Genomic DNA, 23,667 nt, shown 5'->3' with positions numbered 1-23,667 from the left:
TCTTCTCATAATGTTATATTATTCTGGTATTATCACGACGAGGAAGTGTGGCTGTCACTGTCGAATCTTTATAGAATCGAGTCTCCTATTGATTGATCAAATAATTGAATAATAATCGGCCTCCCGCACTATTAAAAAAAAAAAAAACTAAATAAAAAAAGTACTTATTTTACACTAACATGCATTTTTATTTTCATTTACGAGGGATGGACTTCCATCCTTAAACTGCATGTGTTGATAGTGAGTGTAAGGTTTGAATTTGGTGTACAAAATTTGGGAGCGCGAAACGGTTAGCAATCGCGTTTAGCATTAGCGTGCTAGCGACGACCATTTGAGGTCAAACAACCAACACGTTATCGCCAATGCTTATAGCGTACCTGTCAAACTCGGGCCAGGGGGCCAACTTTGGCCCACGATGTAATTATATTTGGCCCGCAAGACCATATCAAATGTGTATTAGAGGTGGACCGCCAGTATATAGCACACGCGCCACTCATATTCCAAATCCCAGAATGCTTTGCTAGTGTGTCGGCCCATCAGTCTCGACCGGCGAGCGCCCCTTCCCTTTCTGTTGCAGTCGTTAGCAACTATGCTACCGGTCTCCTCGAGCAAATTTACACTTCCCCTTCCCAAAAATGGCCAAACGAAAGTTGGAAAACGGTTCACTTCCAAGACCGGTGGGTTACGACCTGTTTGTCATGTGCGGAGCAACGTGGCTGTAACAAAGAATATAACATAATTGAATTAATGTTTTTTTTAATGCCCTTTATCCACTCCTAGGCAGGGACTGTTCATAGTTTAAACTTTGGATTCGTATTGGAGGACATTCTTATTTTTCGGGGTTGTTTTGTTGTTGGCCTTTGAAGAACGATTTCCATCAAAAAGAAAGGTCGTTGGAGATAGATAAATAGAAGATGGAGAGACAGAAGAATTCATGTTATCAATTTAAATACAAAACAACAAACAAATACCACTGATGTCTTTTATCGCAAATTTGATTTCTCGTGTTTATAATATTAAAGTTTGTTAATTCCAGATTCAGTGTTTAAGCAAAAAGTAAGTTTGTTGTCACATGCTAAACTTTAGCGCTACATTTCTGGAGAGAAGGGAAGCATGTACCGTGATTTTTCATGAAATGTTGAGTTTTGAATTTAGAATTTTGGCCCACCGTGAGTTTGAGTTTGACACCCCTGGCGTATAGAGTGTAGCGTGCTGTGTTTGGCAATCGCAACGTCACTTCCGGTAGCCCTCGCGGTGGGTCCAGTCACTCCGCCCCGGTGTCTCGATGTTCGGGGAGTGCTCAATACGTGTAATAAAAACCTCATAACAGATAAACAATGCAAATATGAATTTTAACTGACCCCATAACATCTTTGTCCTCTGGCCTTTAACTACCAATCAGCTCGCTCATCGTGATGATGTTATACAGTATGTACATTACACATCAAGCAGCGTCTTAAAAATCACTTCCAGATGTGGCAAGTTTATCGTTGGCTCAACTGTGTGTCGGTCTGCAGTAAACGTCAGTGTGAAACATAGGACGTAGGTTCCGGCGGTGCAAACATGGTGCCGGGTTGATTATAATTGTTTTTTGGGGGGGGTAGAAATTTGGTGTCGACCTCATTTCGAAGTTGTTGACTTCGCCGAGTTATTGGTTTTTGTTTTTCCATTTTTTAAAAATCCCAGCCCTACTCGGAAGTAATCGTTGACTGTGTTTGACCGTTAGAGCTCTGCTGAGTGCGGTCTCCCTGGCAACGGCGCGGACGAGCAGCCTCCCAGGAGGCCGAGCGTCTCCATAGTGTCGGCGGACATGGGCCTGGTCAGCATGGTGCGCCAGGGCATCCTGGCTCTGCAGCTGCTGCCCCCCAACTCCAGCGCCGGTAGGTCGGCCTCCCTCGGTGCCGTCGTAGCGTGACGCGTGCTCATTGTAGCGCCGCCCGGCTGTTCCAGGCATCATCATCATCACAGACGGCGTGATGAGCGTCCCGGATGTTGTGGTGTGTGAAACGCTGCTCAACCAGCTGAGGAGCGGAACCATCGCTTGCTCCTTTGTGCAGGTTGGCGCGACGCTCCACTGCTACCGCACGAAACTATACCTGCTTTAACTACTACACCTTCCTCGACTGTCAACTTCAACACTCAACTTCTACTACACCCTCAACTGTTGCTACCCCTACAGTGCACTACGCATTACGCGACTACTACACTCAACTGCTACTACACCTTCACCCGTTATTGCTACACCCATGACAACATCCCCATCAACCACGACTACACCTTTGATGATTCCTACACCCATAAATACTACACCCCTCCAGGCCACCACTGCTAAACCGTAACTACTAGACGATCAACTTTTACACTCGACTCTTACTACACCATTAACTATTCGTACTAGACCTAGAACTACTCCAGCCTCCACAGCAAACCCCATAACTACTACACTCTCAACTCCGGCTACACCCTCCGCTATTTCTATGACGCCCTCAAATACGATGACACACTCAACGTCTACCGTCAACTACTCCACGCTTAAGTGTTACTGCGGACTTTTCAATACGCCTGAAGAAGTGCGATGTGCCGGCCGTTCAGGTTGGCGGGCCGTACTCGTACGACTGCAGCTTCGGCTACATCCCCAACGTAGAGCTGATGAAGTTCATCTCCGTGGCCACGTTCGGGTCCTACCTGGCCAGCTGTCCTCAGGCGGACCCTCGCAGTCAGGACATGAACCCCTACCACAAGGCTTTCCTCACGTACTCCTTCCTCAAGACCCCCGACGCCGTCAACTCGGACATCTTAAGCGGTGAGACGCTTCGTCGGGCGACTGCGCTATACGCGTTTTCTCTTGCGATGACTTTCTTCTAAATTATAAGATTACAACTTTTTATGATTCATTTTCTCGTTTTCTTGTTTAATTACACATTTTCATGTAAGGTAACGACTTTGTATGACCTTTTCTACATTTGTTTGGGTTTGTGACTTCACGTAAGGTTTTTCTTTTAAGGATTATGACTTTTTTAATGTTTTATTTCCTTGTTAAAGTTTGACTTTTTGAACGACGACTTTTTTGGTAAGTTAACAATTTCGATTGTAATATGCAGCCCTATGGGGGGCACAAGTCAGTGCAAACTGTAGGCCGGTCCCAAGCCCGGATAAATGCAGAGGGTTGCGTCAGGAAGGGCGTCCGGATTAAAACCTTGCCAAAAAATTCAGCTACTGTGGGTCGAAGTCAAAGAAGAAGAGGAGGTGGAAAGCGGGTTCTTCGGCAGAAAGAGAAGAGGAAAACACAGAGCCTAGAACTGAATGTGGGGACTTTGAATGTTGGGACTACGACAGGAAAATCTCGGGAGTTGGTTGACGTGATGATTAAGAGAAAGGTTGATATATTGTGTGTCCAGGAGACCAGGTGGAAAGGCAGTAAGGCTAGAAGTTTAGGGGCAGGGTTGAAATTATTTGACCATGGTGTCGATGGGAAGAGAAATGGAGTCGGGGTTATTTTAAAAGAAGAGTTGGCTAAGAATGTCTTTGTCGGTGAAAAGAGTATCAGATCGAGTGATGAGGCTGAAATTTGAAATTGAGGGTGTTATGTATCATGTGATGAGTGGCTATGCCCCACAGGTAGGATGGGACCGAGAGGGGAAAGAGGAATTCTGGAAGGAGCGAGACAAAGTAGTTCTGAGCATCCCAGACAGAGAGAGAGTCGTAATTGGTGCAGATTGTAATGGACATGTTGGTGAAGTTAATAGGGGTGATGAAGAAGTGATGGGTAAGTACGGCATCCAAAAAAGGAACTTGGAGGGACAGATGGTGGTAGACTTTGCAACAAGGATGCAAATGGCTGTAGTGAACACGTTTTTCCAGAAGAGGCACGAACATAGGGTGACCTACAAGAGCGGAGGTAGAAGCACGCAGGTGGATTACATCTTGTGCAGACGATGTCATCTGAAGGAGGTTACCAACGGTCAGGTAGTGGTAGGGGAGAGTGTGGCTAGACAGCATAGGATGGTGGTGGGGAGGAAGATTAGGAAGACAAAGGCAGAGAAGAGAACCATGTGGTGGAAGCTGAGACAGGACGAGTGTTGTGCAGCTTTTCGGGAAGAGGTGATACAGGCTCTCGGTGGACGGCAGGAGCTTCCAGAAGACTGGACCGCTGCAGCCAAGGTGATCAGAGAAGCAGGCAGGAGAGTACTTGGTGTATCTTCTGGCAGGAAAGGAGAGAAGGAGACTTGGTGGTGGAACCTCACAGTACAGGAAATCATACAAGGAAAAAGGTTAGCTAAGAAGAAGTGGGACACTGAGAGGACCGAGGAGAGGCGAAAGGAATACGTGGAGATGCGACGTAGGGCGAAGGTAGAGGTGGCAAAGGCATATGATGACATGTATGCCCGGTTGGACACTAAAGAAGGAGAAAAGGATCTCTACAGGCTGGCCAGACAGAGGGATAGAGATGGGAAGGATGTGCAGCAGGTTAGGGTGATTAAGGATAGAGATGGAAATATGCTGACTGGTGCCAGCAGTGTGCTGGCTAGATGGAAAGAATACTTCGAGGAGTTGATGAATGAGGAAAATGAGAGGGAAGGGAGAGTAGAAGAGACAAGTGTGGTGGACCGGGAAGTGGCGATGATTAGTAAGGGGGAAGTTAGAAAGGCATTAAAGAGGATGGAAAATGGAAAGGCAGTGGGTCCTGATGACATTCCTGTGGAGGTATGGAAGCATCTCGGAGAGGTGGCTGTGGAGTTTTTGACCAGCTTGTTCAACAGAATTCTAGCGGGTGAGAAGATGCCTGAGGAATGGAGGAAAAGTGTGCTGTTGGTGCCCATTTTTAAGAACAAAGGTGATGTGCAGAGCTGTGGCAACGATAGAGGAATAAAGTGGATGAGCCACACAATGAAGTTATGGCAAAGAGTAGTGGAGGCGAGACTCAGGACACAAGTGAGTATTTGCGAGCAACAGTATGGTTTCATGCCTACAAAGAGGACCACAGATGCGTTATTTGCCTCGAGGATGTTGATGGAAAAGTACAGAGAAGGTCAGAAGGAGCCACATGGTGTCTTTGTAGATCTAGAGAAAGCCTATGACAGAGTACCCAGAGAGGAACTGTGGTACTGCATGTGGAAGTCTGGAGTGGCAGAGAAGTATGTGAGAATAATACAGGACACGTACGAGGGCAGCAGAACAGCGGTGAGGTGTGCTTGTAGGTGTAACAGAATAATTTAAGGTGGACGTGGGACTGCATCGGGGGATCAGCCCTGAGCCCCTTCCTTTTTGCAGTGGTGATGGATAGGCCGACAGATGAGGTTAGACTGGAATCCCCGTGGACCGTGAAGTTTGCAGAGGACATTGTGATCTGCAGTGAAAGCAGGGAGCAGCTGGAGGAACAGTTCGAAAGATGGAGGCATGCGCCGGAAAGAAGAGGAATGAAGATTAGCCGAAGTAAAACAGAATATATGTGCATGAATGAGAGGGGTGGTGGCGGGGGGGAGTGAGGCTACAGGGAGAAGAGATAGCGAGGGTGGAGGACTTGAAATAACCGTCCAGAGCAATGGTGAGTGTGGTCAGTAAGTGAAGAAACGGGTCCAAGCAGGTCGGAACGGGTGGAGGAAGGCGTCAGGTGTGTAATGTGACAGAAGAGTCTCTGCTAGGATGAAGGGCAACGTTTAGAAAACAGTGGTGAGGCCGGCCGTGATGGACGGATGAGAGAAGAGACAACAGGAAGCAGAGCTGGAGGTGGCGGAAATGAAGATGTTGAGGTTCGCTCTCGGAGTGACCGGGTCGGATCAAATTAGAAATGAGCTCATCAGGGGGACGGCCGAGGTTCGATGTTTTGGAGACAAAGTTGGAGAGAGCAGACTTCAATGGTTTGGACACGTCCGGAGGAGAAATAGTGAATATATTGGGAGAAGGGTGAGGAGGACGGAGCTGCCAGGCAAGAGAGCGAGAGGAAGACCAAAGAGAAGGTTGATGGATGTCGTGAGAGAAGACATGAGGGCAGTTGGTGTTCGAGAGGAGGATGCAGGAAATAGGCTTACATGGAAAAGGATGACGCGCTGTGGCGACCCCCAACGGGACGAGCCCAAAGGAAAAGAAGAAGATTGTAATATTATATATTTTCTTTTGAAGACTTTTTTTTGTGTAAGAGTACAACTTTTTATGATTTGTTTCCTCATAAAAATATGACTTTAGATCTTTTTACATTATGACTTGTAAGGTTACACCTTTTTTTGTAACTTTTTATGATTTGGTTCCTCATAAAAGTATGACATCTGTCACTTTTTAATTGCGACTTTTTTCTTGTATTTTTACAAATGTTCTTTTATTACAACTTTTAAGATAACTTACTTTGTATGATTTATTTACTCCTAAAAATACGACTTTCTACTATTTTTTTGTAACTTTTGTCTTGTAAAGTTACAAATTTTCTTGTCATATTAAAAATGTTTTCTTGTGAGATTATGACATTTGTAGGATTAAATCTTTATACTTTTTCCCATATAATTACAACTTTCGTTAAAATTAGAGTTCTATGACTTTTCCTCTAATTATTTTACGACTTTTTTTCCGTGTAAGGGTTACGATTTATGATTTCCTCATAATAGTATGGCTTTTTACAATTTTCATTCTAAGGTTACAAATGTTTCTTTTGTTAGTTTACAACTTTTTCTTGTTAAAAAAAAAAAAATATATATATATATATATATATATATATATATATATATATATATACTTTTTGTAAAATTACAACCTTGCAATAAAAATTTATTGTCATCTGATTCAGAGTTTTTTCTCCTGGAAATTTTTATGAATGGTTTCTTGTAAGGTTACATCCTTTTTGTGGAAGCCAACAAAAATTCCTTGTAAATTTGAGCTTTTTTCTGTTCAAATGATGAGATTTTTTTTTCCTCGTAAGATTGCGACTTTTTTTAAAATAAATTATTTCTTGTAAGAGCACAGCTTTTTTCTTTGTAAGGTTAAGATTTTTTTTCTTCATAAAACAGCCACTTGTTTCTCATCTTACAAGAAAAAGTTCTTTTTTTTCTTGTATAATCACAACTTTTCTGCTCGTGTTAATGAATTTTGTAGATTAAGACCTCTTTGGTAACCGGACGTCTGTCTGTCTTCTTGTAAGATTGCGACTTCTTTCCCTCGTAACACTGTGGACGTTTTGCAGTGTCTCAGCACAAGCTGTTCAACGAGCACCTGGTGTCGGCCAGCGGTAATCCGGCGCTGGTGATGCGCAGGAAGAAGCACACGGAGAAGGAGGTGCACGCTCACTTGATCAGCGTGGTGTCCGTGAGGCTCAGGGAGGGTTACACCATCCGAGAGATCGGCCTCACCAAAGGTTGGACCGCCGAGAGCGGAGAAAGTCTTTTATTTGATTTGATTAGATTTTTTATTTTTTGCCAACTCATGAAATTACATCCTTTTTTCCTCCTCAAATCAAGATATTTTTTTCTTCATAAAACTTCTTTCTCATAAGATTACATTTTGCTCATTGTCTTACAACTTTTTTTTTTTTTTTAATCATAAGATTAGTATGCGCCCGCGACCCTAGTGAGGATAAGCAGGTACAGAAAATGGATGGATAAAAGTACCCTTTTTTTTTAATGTATTTTGAACGTCTTTATTGTTCTTGTGAAATTGAGACCTTTTTCTTTTTAAAAATAATGTGAATTTTTTTCTCACATTATGAGTTTCTATTTTTTTTTCTTGATAAGATTATGATTTACTATAAAACCACCTTTGTTTTGACATTTTTTATTCTGGCAAAATTGAGCCTTTTCGTCCTTGTAAAATTGTGTCTTTTATCTTATCCGATTACGACATTTTTTTCTCATGACTTTTTTTTCCCCTAAAATTTCCCCTCTCAAGAGTGCAGCAAATAATTCTTTCTTGTAAGATTACGACTTTTTGTCCATCTTTTAACAAATGTCTCTCCTAAAATCTGTATTATTTTTCCAATGTTTTGGACGTAATATTACAATGTTGTTCTCGTGATCTAACCTTTTCTCTCAATGTTGGTTTCTCCTCATCAAATTGGTACTTTTGTCTCGTAAGAATATGACTTCTTAATTGCTCGTCGTAAGATTGCAACTTCTTTCTGAGCCGACACGTGGTGCTCGGTCGCTCCCTTTCAGGCGGCAGCCAGCTGGAGGTGAAGCTGGTGTTGCTGTGGAAGCACAACATGCACATCGAGTACGTGGCGTCCGCCTGCTGGCCGCTGGACCCCGGCAAGCGCGCCACCCGGGTGGAGGTGACCATGGAGGGCAGCTACGACATCCTGCACGACATCAGCTGCACGCAGAGGAAGCCCATCACCAGCCCCTACCGCACCTCCGTCATCCGCCGCTTCTGGAACACACTGCAGAGGTAGCGAGCGAAGCTCTCGGCTCGTGACGATCGATCGTGCGATCGAACGATTAACAGCTTGTGCGTTTTCAGCATCAATCAAACGGATCAGATGCTGGTGCACCTGCAGTCCTTCAACTCCGTTCCGGAGAACTACACCATCCCCGAGAGCACCAAGAACGGAGTTCCGCTCTTCTACATCCCGCCTGGGTCCACCACGCCGGTAAAGTCGACAGCTCTCGCCCCTTTGGCGGTGCCCTTCCAGTCAGTTGGCACGTCGGAGGCCAGCATTTCTCTGCCCGACCGACTCTTTCAGGCAGAAAGCTCTGCTTACCTTTTGGCTTTGACCAAGCAGAGCTTAGGCCGTCGTTCGAAAGTGGTTCCTTCCTTCTAGAACGCAGGTGTCCAACTCAAAGCCCGGAATGAAATTCAAGAAAATTGGCAATGTTTTTTTCTCTCTATTGTAAACGGTCTGCCTGCGATTAATTGTTCATTGTTGTAAGTGTTACAGGACCAAAAATAGAAGTTATTTTATTCAGATTAGCACCAGCACACCCGTGACCCTAGCGAGGATAAGCGGTTCAGAAAATGGATGGATAGATATATTTTTAAACTAATCATGCCATGAATCGGTGAACGTCATTTTCTTTTGCCAAATATCGGAATCGGCCTCCAAAAAAATCTCTAGGGGTCGGACCCCATAATAACATTTGCTCGCCACATAACCTGCAAACACGACAAATGTAAATAGAACTGTCCCTAATGTTTTGTCTGTCCTTTTTCTTCTGTGAAGTTTATTGGCGGTTGGTAAACCAGTTTAATGGCGCCACCAACGGACATTGTTCATACACTTCAAGGAAACCAATGTGAACTGACGGTGACGCACTTGTGTCTCTAAATGTGAAAGTATCTCAAGGCACCACTGTAGGTACGAAGCTAAAGATACTTGGTTGTCCAAAAAGCGCATTTCACATAATACGTCCCCAAAATAACATAACTAAATTGTCTTTTAAATTAGCGAGTAGGACTCTTTAGCTGAATTCCCACATAAAGTTCTTTTTTTTTTGTTCCTGGAACAAAAAGTTTCTCTTTACATGACACCGACTATAATTGCTTTGAAAGTAATTTTTTTAAAAATTTTAAACCCCCAAAAATTCTTGAAGAAGCAAGGATGAACTTCCAGTCAGTGTTTTCGGGGATTGTACCCCCCCCCCCCAAAAAAAAAAAAATGAATTGGCGATGAAATAAAAAAATCTGCGAATAGGTGAATCCGCAGATGCTGTGTTGCAAGTATGTGGGGGTCCATTTACTCACTCGCCCTTAGCAGGTTCTGCGGGAAATTACACTGAAGTAAATGTCCAAAGCCACGATGGTGGCATGACGGGCGACGGGGGCGCTTCCTTGTGACATCATTGCGCTTTTGTCTGGTCCAGGTGCTGTCCCTGCAGCACGGCGGCTCCAAAGACTCGTCGCAGTCGCAGTTCGCCTCCTACTGGAAGCCCATCCTCTCCATGGACGCCAACTTCTGGCAGAGGTGGCTGCACATGCACCGCATCGCCATCATCCTCGAACACGATACGTAAGCCGCGCCCGCACACACGCCGCACTCTTTGCGTCTTTCTCTCTCCACGTGTGCTCAGTGTGTGTGTGTGTGTGCGCGCGCGCCTCTGTGAGTGTGTTTTGTGTGTGCGTCTTTGAATATTTGTGTGTCTGTATTTCTGTGTGTGTCTGTGTGTATTTTGCATTGTGTTTTTGTGTCCATGTGTGGTGTTTGACTGTGTCTATTTGTGTGTGCGTGTGTGACCATTTCTCTGTCTGTGTGTGTCGTGGCTCTCTTTGCCTGTGTGTGTGTTTGCGCAGGCCCGTGCCCAAACACCTGCACACGGCGGGCAACAACGGTCGTTACAGCACCATCCAGTGTCGCATTTCGCACTCTGCGCTCACCTCGCTGCTGCGGGACTGGAGCAGCTTCGTGCTCGTGGAGGGATACTCCTACGTCAAACTCATATACAGGTGATGATGATGATGATGATGATGATGATGCTTGTTGAGCAATGTCACATTTGCCTTGTACGCTTGATCCTTCTTCAAACTTGAGTTGTGAGATCTCCATTGTGTGTCCGCAGTGCTCCGGAGCAGCCCCCGTCCTCCTTCTATCTGGTCCGGCTCATCTCCAAGACCCCCTGCATGGTTCTGCGACTGGGCTTCCCCATCGGAACGGCGGCGCACATTCGAAACAAGGTGCAAGGGCATCTTATGACTTCACCAACGTACCAAACCACACATACGAGAGGGTCCACCATAATGGGAAATACACTGAAGAAAAATATAAACGCAACACTTTTGTTTTTGCTTCCATTTTTCGTGAGCTGGACTCAAAGATCTAAAACTTTTCCTACATCCACCAAAGGCCGTTTCCCTCAAATATTGTTCACAAAAGTATTTTTGTTCAGTATATTATAAAGTGCACTGATACTGATGCCCTTGACTGTGATTCTCAAATTGTGGCACTTGTACCACTAGCGGTACGCATAGTGGTACTTGAGTCGCCGCCTAAGCACAGTTTCGTTGTACTTAACTTAGTAGGACAACACATTTGCATTTCATCTTTCTTCAACTTTTATTTTTATTTAGGTTTACCAATACTCTCTATGGTATAGGCCTATGTCAGTAATCAACAATATTCTAAGATGTAATGATACACTAAATGAGTTTTGTACTCTTCCTGCGCTGGTCAGATTGTGGACGAGCTCCGCGAGCAGATCCTCAAACTGCGCTTCCCGCAGCGCATTCAGAGCAAGGAGGCCACGCCCAAGACCAAGAGGAAGGCGGCGGCGCCGGTGCCGCCGGAGGCGGGACAGCCCTCGCCGTCCAAGTCCCTCGCCCTCTCCGCTCCCAAGCAGGCGCTGTCGGACCGGCCGTGCGTGGTCGTGCTCAACAAGCCGCTGGAGAAGCTGCTCATCAGGTCGGACCAAAAGCGCATCCGTAAAAGTGGTTCTTGGTCAGGGTCACAGTTTGAAAGCACGGTCTAAAAGTAGGGCTTCAAGTTATGGCGAAAATGATGGTGTCAAACTCGGGTTTCAAATTAGTCTTCAGGTTTCAGGTCATGGTTGGGGTTTCAAAGAAGAGTTTGAGTTGAAGTCAGATTTAGGTTTTCAAGTTTTATTATCATTTACTTTTGTGACTTTATTTGCTTGTTCTTTTCTGGATTATGATATCACACGAAAGTTTCTAATCACAGTAAGGTTTTCAAGTTATGGTTTTAAGTCAGGGTTTCAAATGAGTGTTTCAAGTAAATTTTTGTTTTGTTTTATTTTTATTTATTTTTTTTACTTTAAATCTGAGTTACAGTTTCAAATCAAGAGTTGCGGATGATAAAAATCAAAGTCTTAGTTAAATAGCCGCTTCAATCTGTTCTCCAGGTACGAGAAGTTGCCTCCAGACTTCAGGACTCCCTTCATCTTCAGCTCGGAGAACTCACCCTCGCAGCCGTCCGGCGGGGCGGCGCCCCTCAGCGTGGCGGCCAACCGCGCCGTCACGTCCACGCTGGCCTCGCTGTCCCGCTACTTCCTGCACCGCCGCTGGGTGTGGGCGGTGCAGAGCGGCCAGGGTCCGGCCGTCGCCATGCAGGCCGTCGCCCACATCCTGTCCGTGCTGTCCGAGTGAGTCCCGGCGTGCAGGGGCGCCTTGAGATGCCAGTGACGCGGTTTGCGACTTTGATTTGACACTCAAATGGAGATTAGATTCATGCTAACCCATAATGGGAAACGAAATAGGTATGGACTAACTAATTACACAATTGTGTTTTTGGGGGGTGGGGCAAAACAGATTAGTGGCATTTCCCAAACAGATTAACCGCATTTCCGAAACGGATTAATGGCTTTTCTGAAACGAATGAATAGCATTTCCATTCATTGTAATGGGCGTGGTCGCAGAATGTAAATATATTTGTATCTGAAGGCACCATTGTGCTTTTTTTTTTTTTTTTTTTTTTTTTTTTTTTTTTCTCTCTCTCTTCTTCCTCTTTCCCCCTTTCTTTTCCCTCTCGCTGTGTCCCACACAAACAGACAGAATGAAATGTGTTTTGTGAAGGATCCGCCTGTTGGAGGGTTTTCATTTCGCCGCCAGCGGAGACGGCATCGTCAACATGGTCGTCGAGCTGCCAATGAAGGTCAAAGACTTCCCGTACATCGAAGACACAAAACAAGAGCACTCTTTAACTGCATTGACATTCCTCCACTATATCGCAGATTTTTAAGCAGTTCTTAGTGGGGTTTGTTTTTGGTTACTGGGGTGTAACTATTAATTTTTACAACGATCTGTATCACCCTAATGAGGTCCAACACTAGAGAAAATGCATGGATGGTTTTGGCCTCGCAGTCAAGGGGTCACGGTTTGGAATCTCGGCTAGCCTGGGTTTTTCTCCATGTGCTCCGCTTTTGCCCCACATCGCATGAACATGCACCTTAGATACACTGAAGACTCTAAAATTGCTGCTGCAAGTGAATATATTTGAATAGTATTGGTGAAGCAGCATGTGACTTGTTATCCAGGGTTCATTTGAACACCTTGTGCACAACTGTACAGGTATATCTCACATCGCAATCAATTAGAATAGCGTCAAAAGCTTTATTTAGTTTGGTAGTTCAATGCAAAAAGGGAAACTCAGAGAGATGCACAACACACACTCAGAGTGAAATTCTGAATGATTTATTGTGATCAATTTGTATCACTTTGATGTTTATTGTGCACAGCGGGTGTGGCAAAGTCATGTTTGTGGTGGGCCACATGGTAGTTATGATCTCCCTCAGACGGCCATCATGACTATGAAACAAATTGATGGATAAGCCAGTAAAATTTTAATTCTTTTTTTTAATTTTTTAAACGAGGGATTGGTAACAAATAATGCTTGCATCTCATCACCAATAAAAGTGGAGACAATTTGTAATGTTGGTATTTTGGCAAGAAACAGGAAGTGGACAACATGATTTGCTTTCATGGGCCACATCAAATGACTGTGGTGGGCCCAATCTGGCCCCTGGGGCTTGAGTTTGAAAACTGTGGCTTGCAGCAGACAAAAGCCAAACAAAATTCACCATGTCTAGTAACCACCATACTACACAAAGAACAATGAAAATGATTTTGAATGTGGAAATGATGCAGGAAGTTTCCCTATGAAAAGTATTTTCCCACGTGTTGAATGATTTTCCTAATGTGTGAGTACTGAAGAAAATCGCTAACCTTTTTATTTATGGAGACGTACCGTACATGCGTGTCTGCAGGGCATGTCGGACGACGCTGAGCGAGAGAGTCACTCGTGCATCGTCCAGTACATCCTCTTCCCGCCTCACGCGACCTCCACCAAGGACAGGTAGCTCCTCCTCCGAGGCTTCACTTTCGCGTTTCCCGTCGGCGCCGTTTGTCAATAAAGTGGCGCCGAACGTCGCAGCTTCTCCACGGACGACGACAACGACACGGAGGTGGAGGCGGTGGACGTGGACGTGGAGCTCAACTTGGTGACCGAGTGCTGGGTGGAGCCTCAGAGCGGCACCGTCGCCGACTGCTCGGAGCAACATCGCCACCTGCGGGGCCTCCGCTACCAGGAAGTGCCTCAGGCCGTGCGTCCTCCACCGTTCCGCCTCCTTCGCAACGGAGTTCCCTTCGAGCGGTCCGATTGACTTTGCTGGGTTTTTTTCCATCACCCAGATCTTCCCCAGAGATTTGGCCTGCATGTCCACCATGATGACGTTTGAGTACCTGAGTCAGCTGTGTCAGAACAAGGACCAGGTCTGCACTGTGCCTGCTGGTCTCAAGGACACCGCAGGTGACCAACTATCTTCTCTGCTTTCATTCCTAACAACCGTATTTATTTAAATAACACCAATCTAGCTAAAATTATTAATAGTTTCGACACGACAAGCCGAGATTTACCGGCAGATCCCGAGTGATGCAAGGCTTCCATCTAATGGCGTCCGTTCATCATAACAGTGGTTTACAAACCTGAATCTGACAGACAAGCTGGACGAAAACCTCTTCCACACCTACCCGATGAAAAACATACTTGCTGTAGTAAACAGTTGGATTCCAGTCGACAAATTTAAATGTCTATGACAGTCTATGAATTAATAGGAGATTTTGCAATTTGTTCGTGGAAGAAGCAAAACAACGGATTAAAGGGGTAGAGAAAATAAATCCATCATTTCTTTCATTTGGGGGAAGACGGCGACCCCATAAAAATCACATTTCATTTATTCAACCCGATGTAGCCCGACTGCAAAAATCGAAGAACCGCCACCCATAAGGGCGTATTGTAGCGTGCGGGGCGTACCGAAAGGCGCGCGGTTTTGTCGTCCATCCTTGACCCTGCTCATATCCGTGTGTCCCTTCTGGTTCCAGCAGAACCTTCTTCCTCTGAGGAGAACATTCACATGGTTCCTTTCCAGTTTGATCTCATCCAGCTTCTGCCCAAATGCCAGCAGGTGGAGCTCTTCTTCCTGACGTTCAGCACAGGTAATCATCATTTACATGAATCAAAACATCTGAAGCAGGAGTGCACAGATCATTTTACACTTGAGACAATGGGAGGCCCAGGATGCACATGTCACGGAAACAATGAGACCCACCCCTGGACAATGACTCCTTGCAATTTATCATCACAGATTACAGATACAGTAATCCTCCGCTATATCACGGTTCTTGCTTCTCGGTCCTGCTATACTGCAGATGTTTATGACAGTTGTTACTTTGTTGTATCTTTTTGTACAATACCTTTGTGTTATCCATTACTCTTGCTGTCTCTCAATATATTATATGTATTGACGATGTGTGTGTATATACTATACTATAAAAAGTTGCTGTCAATGTGTTCTCGAAGTTCTAAACTTTGCAAAGGTCCGCCCCATGGGCCAGATTGGACCCCCTGGTTTTCCGGTTCTGCCCCACGGGCCGTACGCTTGGCCCCGCGATCTCAAATCTCTGCATCATCCAAAGACGTCGTTTCCGATTCTGGGCAAACATCATCTTCCGTGTGTCCAGACGTGGAGGTGGAGGAGCTCCTCCGCAGCGGCCCCAGCCTGCCCAACGAGCTGCTCCTGGGCCTCTTCCACAGCAGCCTGGAGCAGGAGCTCAGTGACCGCGAGATCCCCGTGGTCGGCGGGGACCACGCCGCCTTCGTACGCCACGTCCTGGAGCGCGAGCGCGACGCCCACCGAGCGCCCTTTCCCCCTGCTCGTCATCAAAGGTGAGTCACCGCCAGGCCCCGCTCATCTCATGAGTCTCACTCATAACGGGTGTGTGTGTTTTTTTTTTTTTTTTTTTTTGGGGTTTGTTTGTTTTTCATCACAAGAGTTTACGAGGCATCCCGATAGACAGGAAGTGATGTCATCCTTTCACTTAAGCGGCAGCAGTAAAGAGATGACGGAATCCACTAGCACTTTACAGGTAATCTTGCAACAAACCAAAATCAATGTTTGTGCATGGCTAACGATAATACTCAGAAAGTTTACGGTGTAAACTTTACGTCTCCATGAATAAAAAGGTCATCGATTTACTTCAGTACTCACACATTAGGACATCATTCAATATTTTTTTTGTCGCACCTTTCAGAAATTGCACATGCGACCAAATTAGTTGCACCCTCGAGTCCTGTCTTGTGTGTGTGTGTGTGTGTGTGTGTGTGTGTCCCCCCCCGAAAAAAAATCATATGCAAGATTTCCAGCACCACCCCAGAGTAGTAAACCATCATCTGGAGCGTACTTTTTGCGTCCTTGCAAATTTTTGTGCATCTGAGACGCGGGACGCACATCAAGAGAGATCCCTGCATATTACCCGAGAAATATGAGAATAAATAAATTCGAAATAGAAAAGAGGGAGCAGAGGACATCTGTTCACCCGCTCAAAAACATCTTTGAAGTTATTCTGAATGTTTATTGTAAGTTTTGACCGGCAGAGTTTGGCCAACGCCGACCTGGCGTACGATGAGCCTTCGCTGGTGGGGCAGAGTTGCTCGGTGCCCCAGTGGAGGTGCTACGCCAAGCACGTCAGCTCCCAGCAGATCCTGCTCACCTTCCTGCCGGCCACCTTCGCAGGTTTCCACATCTCCGTGCCCGCTCACTGGCAAACTGCTGCAACGTACAAACCGGTCTGCATTTTCCCTCAGATGTCCTGATGCTGATGACCTCGGGGCTGGAGGCGGAGCCTTTGAGCCACGCCAGCACGCAGGAGGACGACACGCTGACGCAGGCCGACTCGCCGTCCGGATCCACCGGCGGACCGGACCGCTCCGAGTCCGGCCTCGGTCTGGCCTTCGGGATGACTGGGAGCTCCAGCGGCAGATCGCCCCTCGTCTCGCCGCCCCCGGACGCCCATCCGGACGCCCTGGCGTCGGACGGCTGGGAGACCAGCATGCCGGAAACCCAACCCGGAACGCCTGGCTCGGGTCAGTCCACGGCAGGGGGATGCGGGGCTTTTCACACCCACACTTTTCCCGTTGAAAGGTTTCACCGCTTGTTGTACCCGTGGGGAATGGGTGTGTTTCATTTTTTTAGTGAAAGGCTTCAATACCCACACTTTTCCTCACACCCTCAGGGCGGTGGGTGTTTCGACACCCATCATTTTCCCAATGTAAGAGTTCAACACCCACAGTATTCATCCCACCCGCGTGAAATGTGGGTGCTTCAACACGGACACTTTTTGTCCCCCGCCGTTATTGCAGAACGTATCGTGCTAGACGGCGTCAATATGTCGAACAGGTGCATTTGTGCCCGCGTGTTGCAGACTTGGGTGAAAACCGTCATTTCTCTGAGCCTCAGCGCGTCGACGCGCACGGCGTCGGCGACCTGGGCCGCCAGCTGTCCCAGCAGAACGCCGGCATGCAGCTCAAGTGTCCCGTCTACGTCTACAACTGCTGCCTGGAGCTGCTGAAGGAGCAGCTGGTCCACCCCGCCGCCAACCGACAGCCAAGAGACGTCTTCTTCAGGTACGCCAGAACGCCCGCCCGCCCTCAAATTATTTCATTATCTAAATAGTTCAAACAGTGGATGATGGTACTGTGGCTTACGATAGTATTACATCAACGTTTTAGGAATAAAAACTTTCTAAAACCTGGCGCTACTACGTGACCACATTTGCCTTGTAGCCTGATCCAGCCATAAGACTCCAGGGCGTCACCATCGAGTTGGGAACTCAGCCAGTGACATGCTCTTTTCTGTGCCATCACCAAATAAATCAAGTCGGGTCGCAACAATAAATAAGGGCAGTTTAAGCAACATTTCCACCGCAAGTTCTTGGAAATTTTACTTTTTAATGTCAACTCGACTTTATTTCTATAAAACACTTTAAAACAGCCACATCTCCACACAAAGTCCTCTCCATAATATAGGGTTCGACGGCTCAAAGGCAGTTTTATTCATCAGGCTGTCAGGAATCTGAACGCTCTGCCCGCTCTGCCCTCTCTAACTCTTCGGTCCTCTGCCCACCTGAACTCTTGACCCACCGCAAACATGGAGATGCACACAAACACATGACACAATACAATAAAAGTACCTTTTGAATGAAAACAATACATTCATAGCAACGTTAAAAACAATAAAACACTCAAACAGTGCAGAGTCTCGTGCTAGTTGAAAGCCAAAGAATAAAAATGGGGTTTAAGACGAGTTTTAAAATCCTACTTCCTGGTTGCAGATCCTGCCCCAAAGGTTCCTGGACCTCTCAAAACTATTACCCCCTGATCACTGTCTTCTTTGGGCCTGAAAACCTACCCCAGAACTATATTTAGACAATAGCCCTTCATGGTCTCAACACAAAATTGGGGGAGTTTAAGCTGCATTTTCCACCCCAAGTTCCAGGAAATGTTATTCCTTGATCCTACTACCTGGTTCCAAATCCTCCCCAAACATTCCCCCAAGTGCAACCACTTTCAGCTAGGTCTTCATTTGACCCTGATAAATGACACCGGGTCTAAATTTAGACCAAAAGTTTCCCAATGTTGTTGTTGTTGTTGTTTAATGATCAAAACTAACATTGTAATACACCAAGGAAACGCTTTAGTGGAAATACCAATTAGTGAGCCATCAGTCGTGAAATTGTAGAAGCATTCCTGTTTCACCGTGTGTCCCGACAGGTCGCTGTCTCAGGACCGCAGCGGCCCGTCGCCGTGGACCGACCTCCTCGCTCAGCCTCACAAGCACAAGGAGCTGGCCCACTACTGCGGCCTGCTGCAGGAACACTACCAGCAGAGCTTCGCCAAAGGTGATCCGTCCAAACCCGCAAGTCTGCATAGACTTCCTCAGTCACCCTGGTCAGGGAATTGCAACATTGTTTAAACGGAAGGCCACTGGATTTTTGTAACGGTTTATAGACACCTTTCAAGGCAAGAGACAGTAGGGCTAATGCTAATTAGAGTCGTCCCTCCATCCATAGATCACGGTTCACTTTTTTGCTGGTTCAGGGCATCGCAAATTTGTTTATTCTACTTATATGACCGATTTTTCGCTGTATCGTGGGATTTTGCTGTTATTATTTTTCCACATGGGCTCTTATACTTAATAAAATAAGCTAACGGACAATTTGCCGATTGGAAAGTACCACTAGCTTAAGTTAAACGTTAAAGCAAAGCAAATGTATTTATATAGGGCATTTCATACACAATGTAACTCAATTCGCTTTACATGATTAAGAGCATTTAAAAACAAAGAAAGGTAGCTTATAAACATTTCAAAAAACAAAGAGAACAATAAAAATACAATTAAAAGAGCGTGCACTGCAAGAAAGGTCATTTAAAAGTGGAAATGCTCTAAAAAAGCTGTGAGAAAAAAGAAGAGTTTTTAACCTGGACTCAATGAAATTCACACTTGGGGCTGACCTCACTTCTCTTGGCATCTTATTCCATTTGTGTGCGGCATGACAGCCACATGCTGCTTCACCATGTTTCTTTGGACACTATCTGACCCGAGTCTGTCGATCTCGGAGCCCGACTGGCTTTATATTCCATTAGCGTTTCTTTCATGTATTCAGGACCTAAACCATTTAGTGATTTATAGACCAGTGCCAGAACTTTCAAATCTATTCTAAAACTGACTGGGAGCCAGTGTAAAGACTTATAAATTGGAGTAATATGTTCTGACCTCTTTGTTCTGGTCAGAACCCTAGCCTGCCGCGTTCTGAATGAGCTGCAGCTGTTTAATGCTCTTTTGGGAGACTCCAGTCAGAAGACCGTTACAATAGTCAAGTCTAATTGATATGAAAGCATGGATGAGCTTCTCCTGGTCTGCTTGGCACATGCAAGCCTTCGCTCTGGATATGTTCTTTAGCTGCTAGGGAGGCAGTTTTAGTAATTGTTATGATGTGACAGGTCAGAATCTATCAGTACCAGTACACCAAGGTTAAACGTTAAGTTGAATGGTAAAGTAAACATCGTTAGCTAATTACAAACTGAATGACCTACCACCACTAGTTAGAAAGAATTGTAATCCAAAACAGGTGGTTTGGCTAGAGGGAGGGTGGAAACAGCCGTTGGTGTTCTTTGAATCACTTTATTGAACAAACGGTAACAAAATACAGTAAAGACGAGCATATTCTTCGCCGACCTGCCGACAACCTCAACTGACGCCGTCACTCTGCACTCTCAAATACTACAGTGTTGAACGCGGGAATGGTCATCTGAAGAAGACAAAAATAATGCCTGGACCTCACATGTATATTTTGTGTAGGTACGTTTTTTTGATCATGCAAAAGCAATTTTTACACTATTACTCAAATAATCGATGAGATCATCTCGAGAATAATAGATTGTAAATATATTTGATAGCCCAAGCCTGACACCTGACACCCACTTTTCCCACCCTTTTGCGCTAAAAGCAATTGTTGCTGGTGGACAAAAGCTGTCTCTTTTTACGGAATCTCTGTGTGGAATGGTGTCAAGGGTCAAGTTTGTCTTGCGTGTGGCATCCAGGCGTCTACCGAAGCCTCCAGCAGTCGCTCAGCATCACCTCCCAGGATGTCCTGATGGCTATGGACTACTGCGAGGAGTCCTTGCAGGAGATCGACATCACGACCTTCCTGCAGACCCTGTGCGGACACATCCGGGTGTTCCAGGAGAACGGCCAGGCTCCGGCGTGGACTCGGCACCCAAAAGCCGCCGGGAGGTCGGCCACCTTCGTCGTCGGCGAGGCTGAGGAGGATCGAGCCGACGTCAAGTCTGCAGTGGCCTCCTTGTCCAGGTAGGTGAACACGTGGACCAGACGTCATCTGGAAAGTATTCACAACGCTTCACTTTTTCCATGTTTTACTTACAGCCCTAATTCTAAAATAGAATACAGTAAACGTGTGTGTTTACATGCGGTTGGGCATTCATCAATTTTGGTTTTGCACTAAATCCAAATGAATAAAATGTTGTCTTGGTGGCATCTGGGTGTCAAGTAGGTCGTATGTTGAATTGAGTTGAGATCTGCATTCATTTAGATATAAGACACCAGTGGGCCACTGCAGGCAGGCTCATAGACACCCGTGGGTGACTCAGATACATGTGGGTGACATGCGGGTAACTTGTAGACAACGGCAGGCGACTCCTAGATACCCGTGGCTGCCTCGTAGGCACCCGTGGATGACTCGTAGACAGCCGTGGGCAACTCGTAGACAGCCGCGTGGACACCCGTGGACAACTCGTATGCACCCGTGGGCAACTCGTAGACAGCCGTGTGGACACCCGTGCGCGACTTGTAGACGCCCGACACCGGTGGGCGACTCGTGGACAGACTTTTCTGGCATCTTGTGGCATCTGTAAGCGCTTCCTAACCTTTTAAGCGGGGGCATCAATTACTTGAAGGGCTGTGAATACTTTCCAGATGAACAGCATATCGCTTAAGGTTTTATGTGTGGAATACAGTTTTGAGATGGAAGACGCCAGCGATGCAGAATCCCGAGGTCACGCCCCCGCGCCCCAGCTCGTCCATGAGGAGTCCAGGAAGCTCTCGGCGTTCCCCCTGGAGTTGCTCCAGACGCATCCTACATGTGATACGTGTCCAGATGTGCACACAATAATCCAGGTGAAATGTCGCTGAAGAGCGATCGCATGACACGCTGATGTTGTGCTGAAGCTGATCTGCTTCAACCTCTGCAGGAAAGGTTCATTGGGATCGTGTTTCAGTATTTCAAACCTGTGCCTTCCAATCCACATTACTTCTTCTACTGCCCGCCGTCTTCCAAGAAGGAGGTGAGGAAGTCCACATTCATCACCTCGATTTCTCTAAAATAAAATTCCCATTACTCTCTGACGTGTGATCGCTCCACAGTGTTTTGTGCATCCATGTTTATGTTCTGTGGAGCTACGCCATTTACTTGTCCCACCCTATCTGCCTTTCTTGATGTTCTGCTTAATAGCTCCCAAATAGTCCCTTCCCCCCCCCCCCCCAGTAGACTTTATGTGGTCGCTCCAAAGTGTTGTGTCCATCCATGTTTACAATCCAGGTTGCTCGCCACATATTTGTCCAGTCTGCCTTCATTCGTCCAAAATACAAACTGTACTTTCTCTTGTATAATACACATTTTTCTCCCACCAAAAAATCAATCGTCCATGTCATACATAAGTATAGTAGAAGTTCCTAAAAGTAAATATCCTTCACAATAAAATAAGATACGAGTCGATTGGGTCTTAGAAAAGCTATCAATTAGTTTTAAAACTTGTGGGTAATAGGTTTACATCATATTTAGGTTCCCATTTAAAATGTTATAATTCATATACTCCTATATTGTGCAAATAAGTATTGAGGCTGTGATGCACCCTAGTCTTTAATTTTGACACTGCGGCTTCACGGTGGTATTTTCCACCTCCCACGTGGTCATTGGCACATTAGCCGGCTTGCACAATATACTGAAAGCCATAGAGGTCATGTGCCCGGATAACACGTTCACTCCTGGTGCAAGATAATTAAAAAAATACTTAAAACACAACAGAAGGCACAGTGGACAGATAAACACGATTTAGAAAATAGACAACTATTTATGGTATTAGAGTACTAACTGACATCAATCCACTATACAACGGCGCTAGGCACGCTTGGAAATCTTCTAATAGCAAGCGATGTTTTAATGATGGCGTCAATGTTGATGTCGTCGTGGCGGCTTGCTGTTTGAGGATTTCACCGGGTGCTGTCGTGGAGTGGTTAAATCCCGGAAATACATGTCATAATATAAATGTTAATTGGTCTTATGTGTGGTTATTCCCCCTCTGTAGCTTTATTTGTGTCTGAACTATTTTTTTTTTTTATCTTGCACCAGGAGTGAACGTGTTATCCGGGCACATGACCTCTCTTGCTTTCAGTATGTTTTGCAAGCCAGCTATCATGCCAGTGGTCACGTGGAAGGTGGAAAATACCTCAGCAAAGCCGCAGTGATAAAACTAAACACTAGGGTCCGCTACAGTAATATTACTAAAGAGCAAGTAAACCTCAATATTAATAATAATACTGATCAGACTTAATTTGAAAAACAAATTTGAAGGGGATGACCGCGAACATTTATTACATATAAATATATCAATGGATAGGAAGTAATGGGTGCACACGATACTGTACATACGAAGAAGGGTTTTTTCTAATTTTGTCAATTTTGAGGGTGCACATTATACCTGAGAACGTATTACACGTGAAAAATTATGTTAGACGCTGACATCTGGTCGCTCCCGTTCTCTGGGAAACTGAAAACTATACTTATTTATTGAGCCCTGTCTGCCTCGTTACTCATTGATTTGCTTAATATCCCTAAAATAGGACGTTAATTCCGCAGTAGACTCTGACATGTGCGTCAATGTTATGTCATGTCATGACTGTACGTTATGTCGCAATCTATTGTTTGGCTACTCCAGGAGGACTCAGAGGACGGTGAGATGGCGGCGAGGCCCAGCGAGGAAACGGTGTCTGAGGCAGAGCAAGCCACTGAGGACGGTGAGGTTGTTCCCGACCTCTTTCCGTCCAAGATTTGAGTCTGACGCCGACTGGCTGTTTTTAGAATTGAACTCCGACGGCTGCATCACCACAGAGAGTGACAACGACCTGGTGGTGGAATACGAGGAGCAGCCCAGCGGCGGCAGCGGCGGGAGCCTCAGCAGCGGCGGCGAGGACCGGTCGCACTCTGACTCCAACACCGTCAACCAGGACCAGGACTCCTTCAGCATCCTGGACGAAGGAGACTCCCTGTTGGAGGCGGAGGGGCCGCAGATGGACATGCCGCCGCTCTTCCTGCACGTCACCTGCTCCGTCAACGCCAAGAGCTGCCACGGATCCACACCCGTCCGCACCCTGCCCACCTGCCTCGGTGAGTAAG

General features: G+C 46.0%; 1 protein-coding gene across 1 annotated transcript in view; it reads left to right on the top strand.

Annotated features, from left to right (window-relative positions):
• The window catches only part of szt2 (SZT2 subunit of KICSTOR complex), a 64,876-nt gene that overhangs the window by 6,214 nt on the left and 34,995 nt on the right, over positions 1–23,667 (top strand). The window contains exons 6-33 of the mRNA XM_061684231.1: positions 1,727–1,880; positions 1,951–2,057; positions 2,593–2,803; positions 7,169–7,339; positions 8,136–8,367; positions 8,440–8,569; positions 9,780–9,925; positions 10,207–10,359; positions 10,473–10,587; positions 11,085–11,311; positions 11,769–12,008; positions 12,439–12,517; positions 13,629–13,717; positions 13,796–13,964; positions 14,053–14,170; positions 14,743–14,856; positions 15,382–15,579; positions 15,689–15,786; positions 16,295–16,433; positions 16,505–16,783; positions 16,933–16,968; positions 17,017–17,323; positions 18,470–18,597; positions 20,300–20,567; positions 21,233–21,392; positions 21,467–21,559; positions 23,210–23,288; positions 23,353–23,658. Of these exons, the coding sequence (XP_061540215.1) occupies positions 1,727–1,880; positions 1,951–2,057; positions 2,593–2,803; positions 7,169–7,339; positions 8,136–8,367; positions 8,440–8,569; positions 9,780–9,925; positions 10,207–10,359; positions 10,473–10,587; positions 11,085–11,311; positions 11,769–12,008; positions 12,439–12,517; positions 13,629–13,717; positions 13,796–13,964; positions 14,053–14,170; positions 14,743–14,856; positions 15,382–15,579; positions 15,689–15,786; positions 16,295–16,433; positions 16,505–16,783; positions 16,933–16,968; positions 17,017–17,323; positions 18,470–18,597; positions 20,300–20,567; positions 21,233–21,392; positions 21,467–21,559; positions 23,210–23,288; positions 23,353–23,658 (4,546 nt within the window). The remainder of the gene's footprint in view (positions 1–1,726; positions 1,881–1,950; positions 2,058–2,592; positions 2,804–7,168; positions 7,340–8,135; positions 8,368–8,439; positions 8,570–9,779; positions 9,926–10,206; positions 10,360–10,472; positions 10,588–11,084; positions 11,312–11,768; positions 12,009–12,438; positions 12,518–13,628; positions 13,718–13,795; positions 13,965–14,052; positions 14,171–14,742; positions 14,857–15,381; positions 15,580–15,688; positions 15,787–16,294; positions 16,434–16,504; positions 16,784–16,932; positions 16,969–17,016; positions 17,324–18,469; positions 18,598–20,299; positions 20,568–21,232; positions 21,393–21,466; positions 21,560–23,209; positions 23,289–23,352; positions 23,659–23,667) is intronic.

This window comes from Phycodurus eques, chromosome 8 (genome assembly GCF_024500275.1).
Source record: "Phycodurus eques isolate BA_2022a chromosome 8, UOR_Pequ_1.1, whole genome shotgun sequence".
Lineage (NCBI taxonomy): Eukaryota > Metazoa > Chordata > Actinopteri > Syngnathiformes > Syngnathidae > Phycodurus > Phycodurus eques.
The sequence above is the reverse complement of the archived record's forward strand: the minus strand, read 5'-3'. Positions and strand labels throughout refer to the sequence as shown.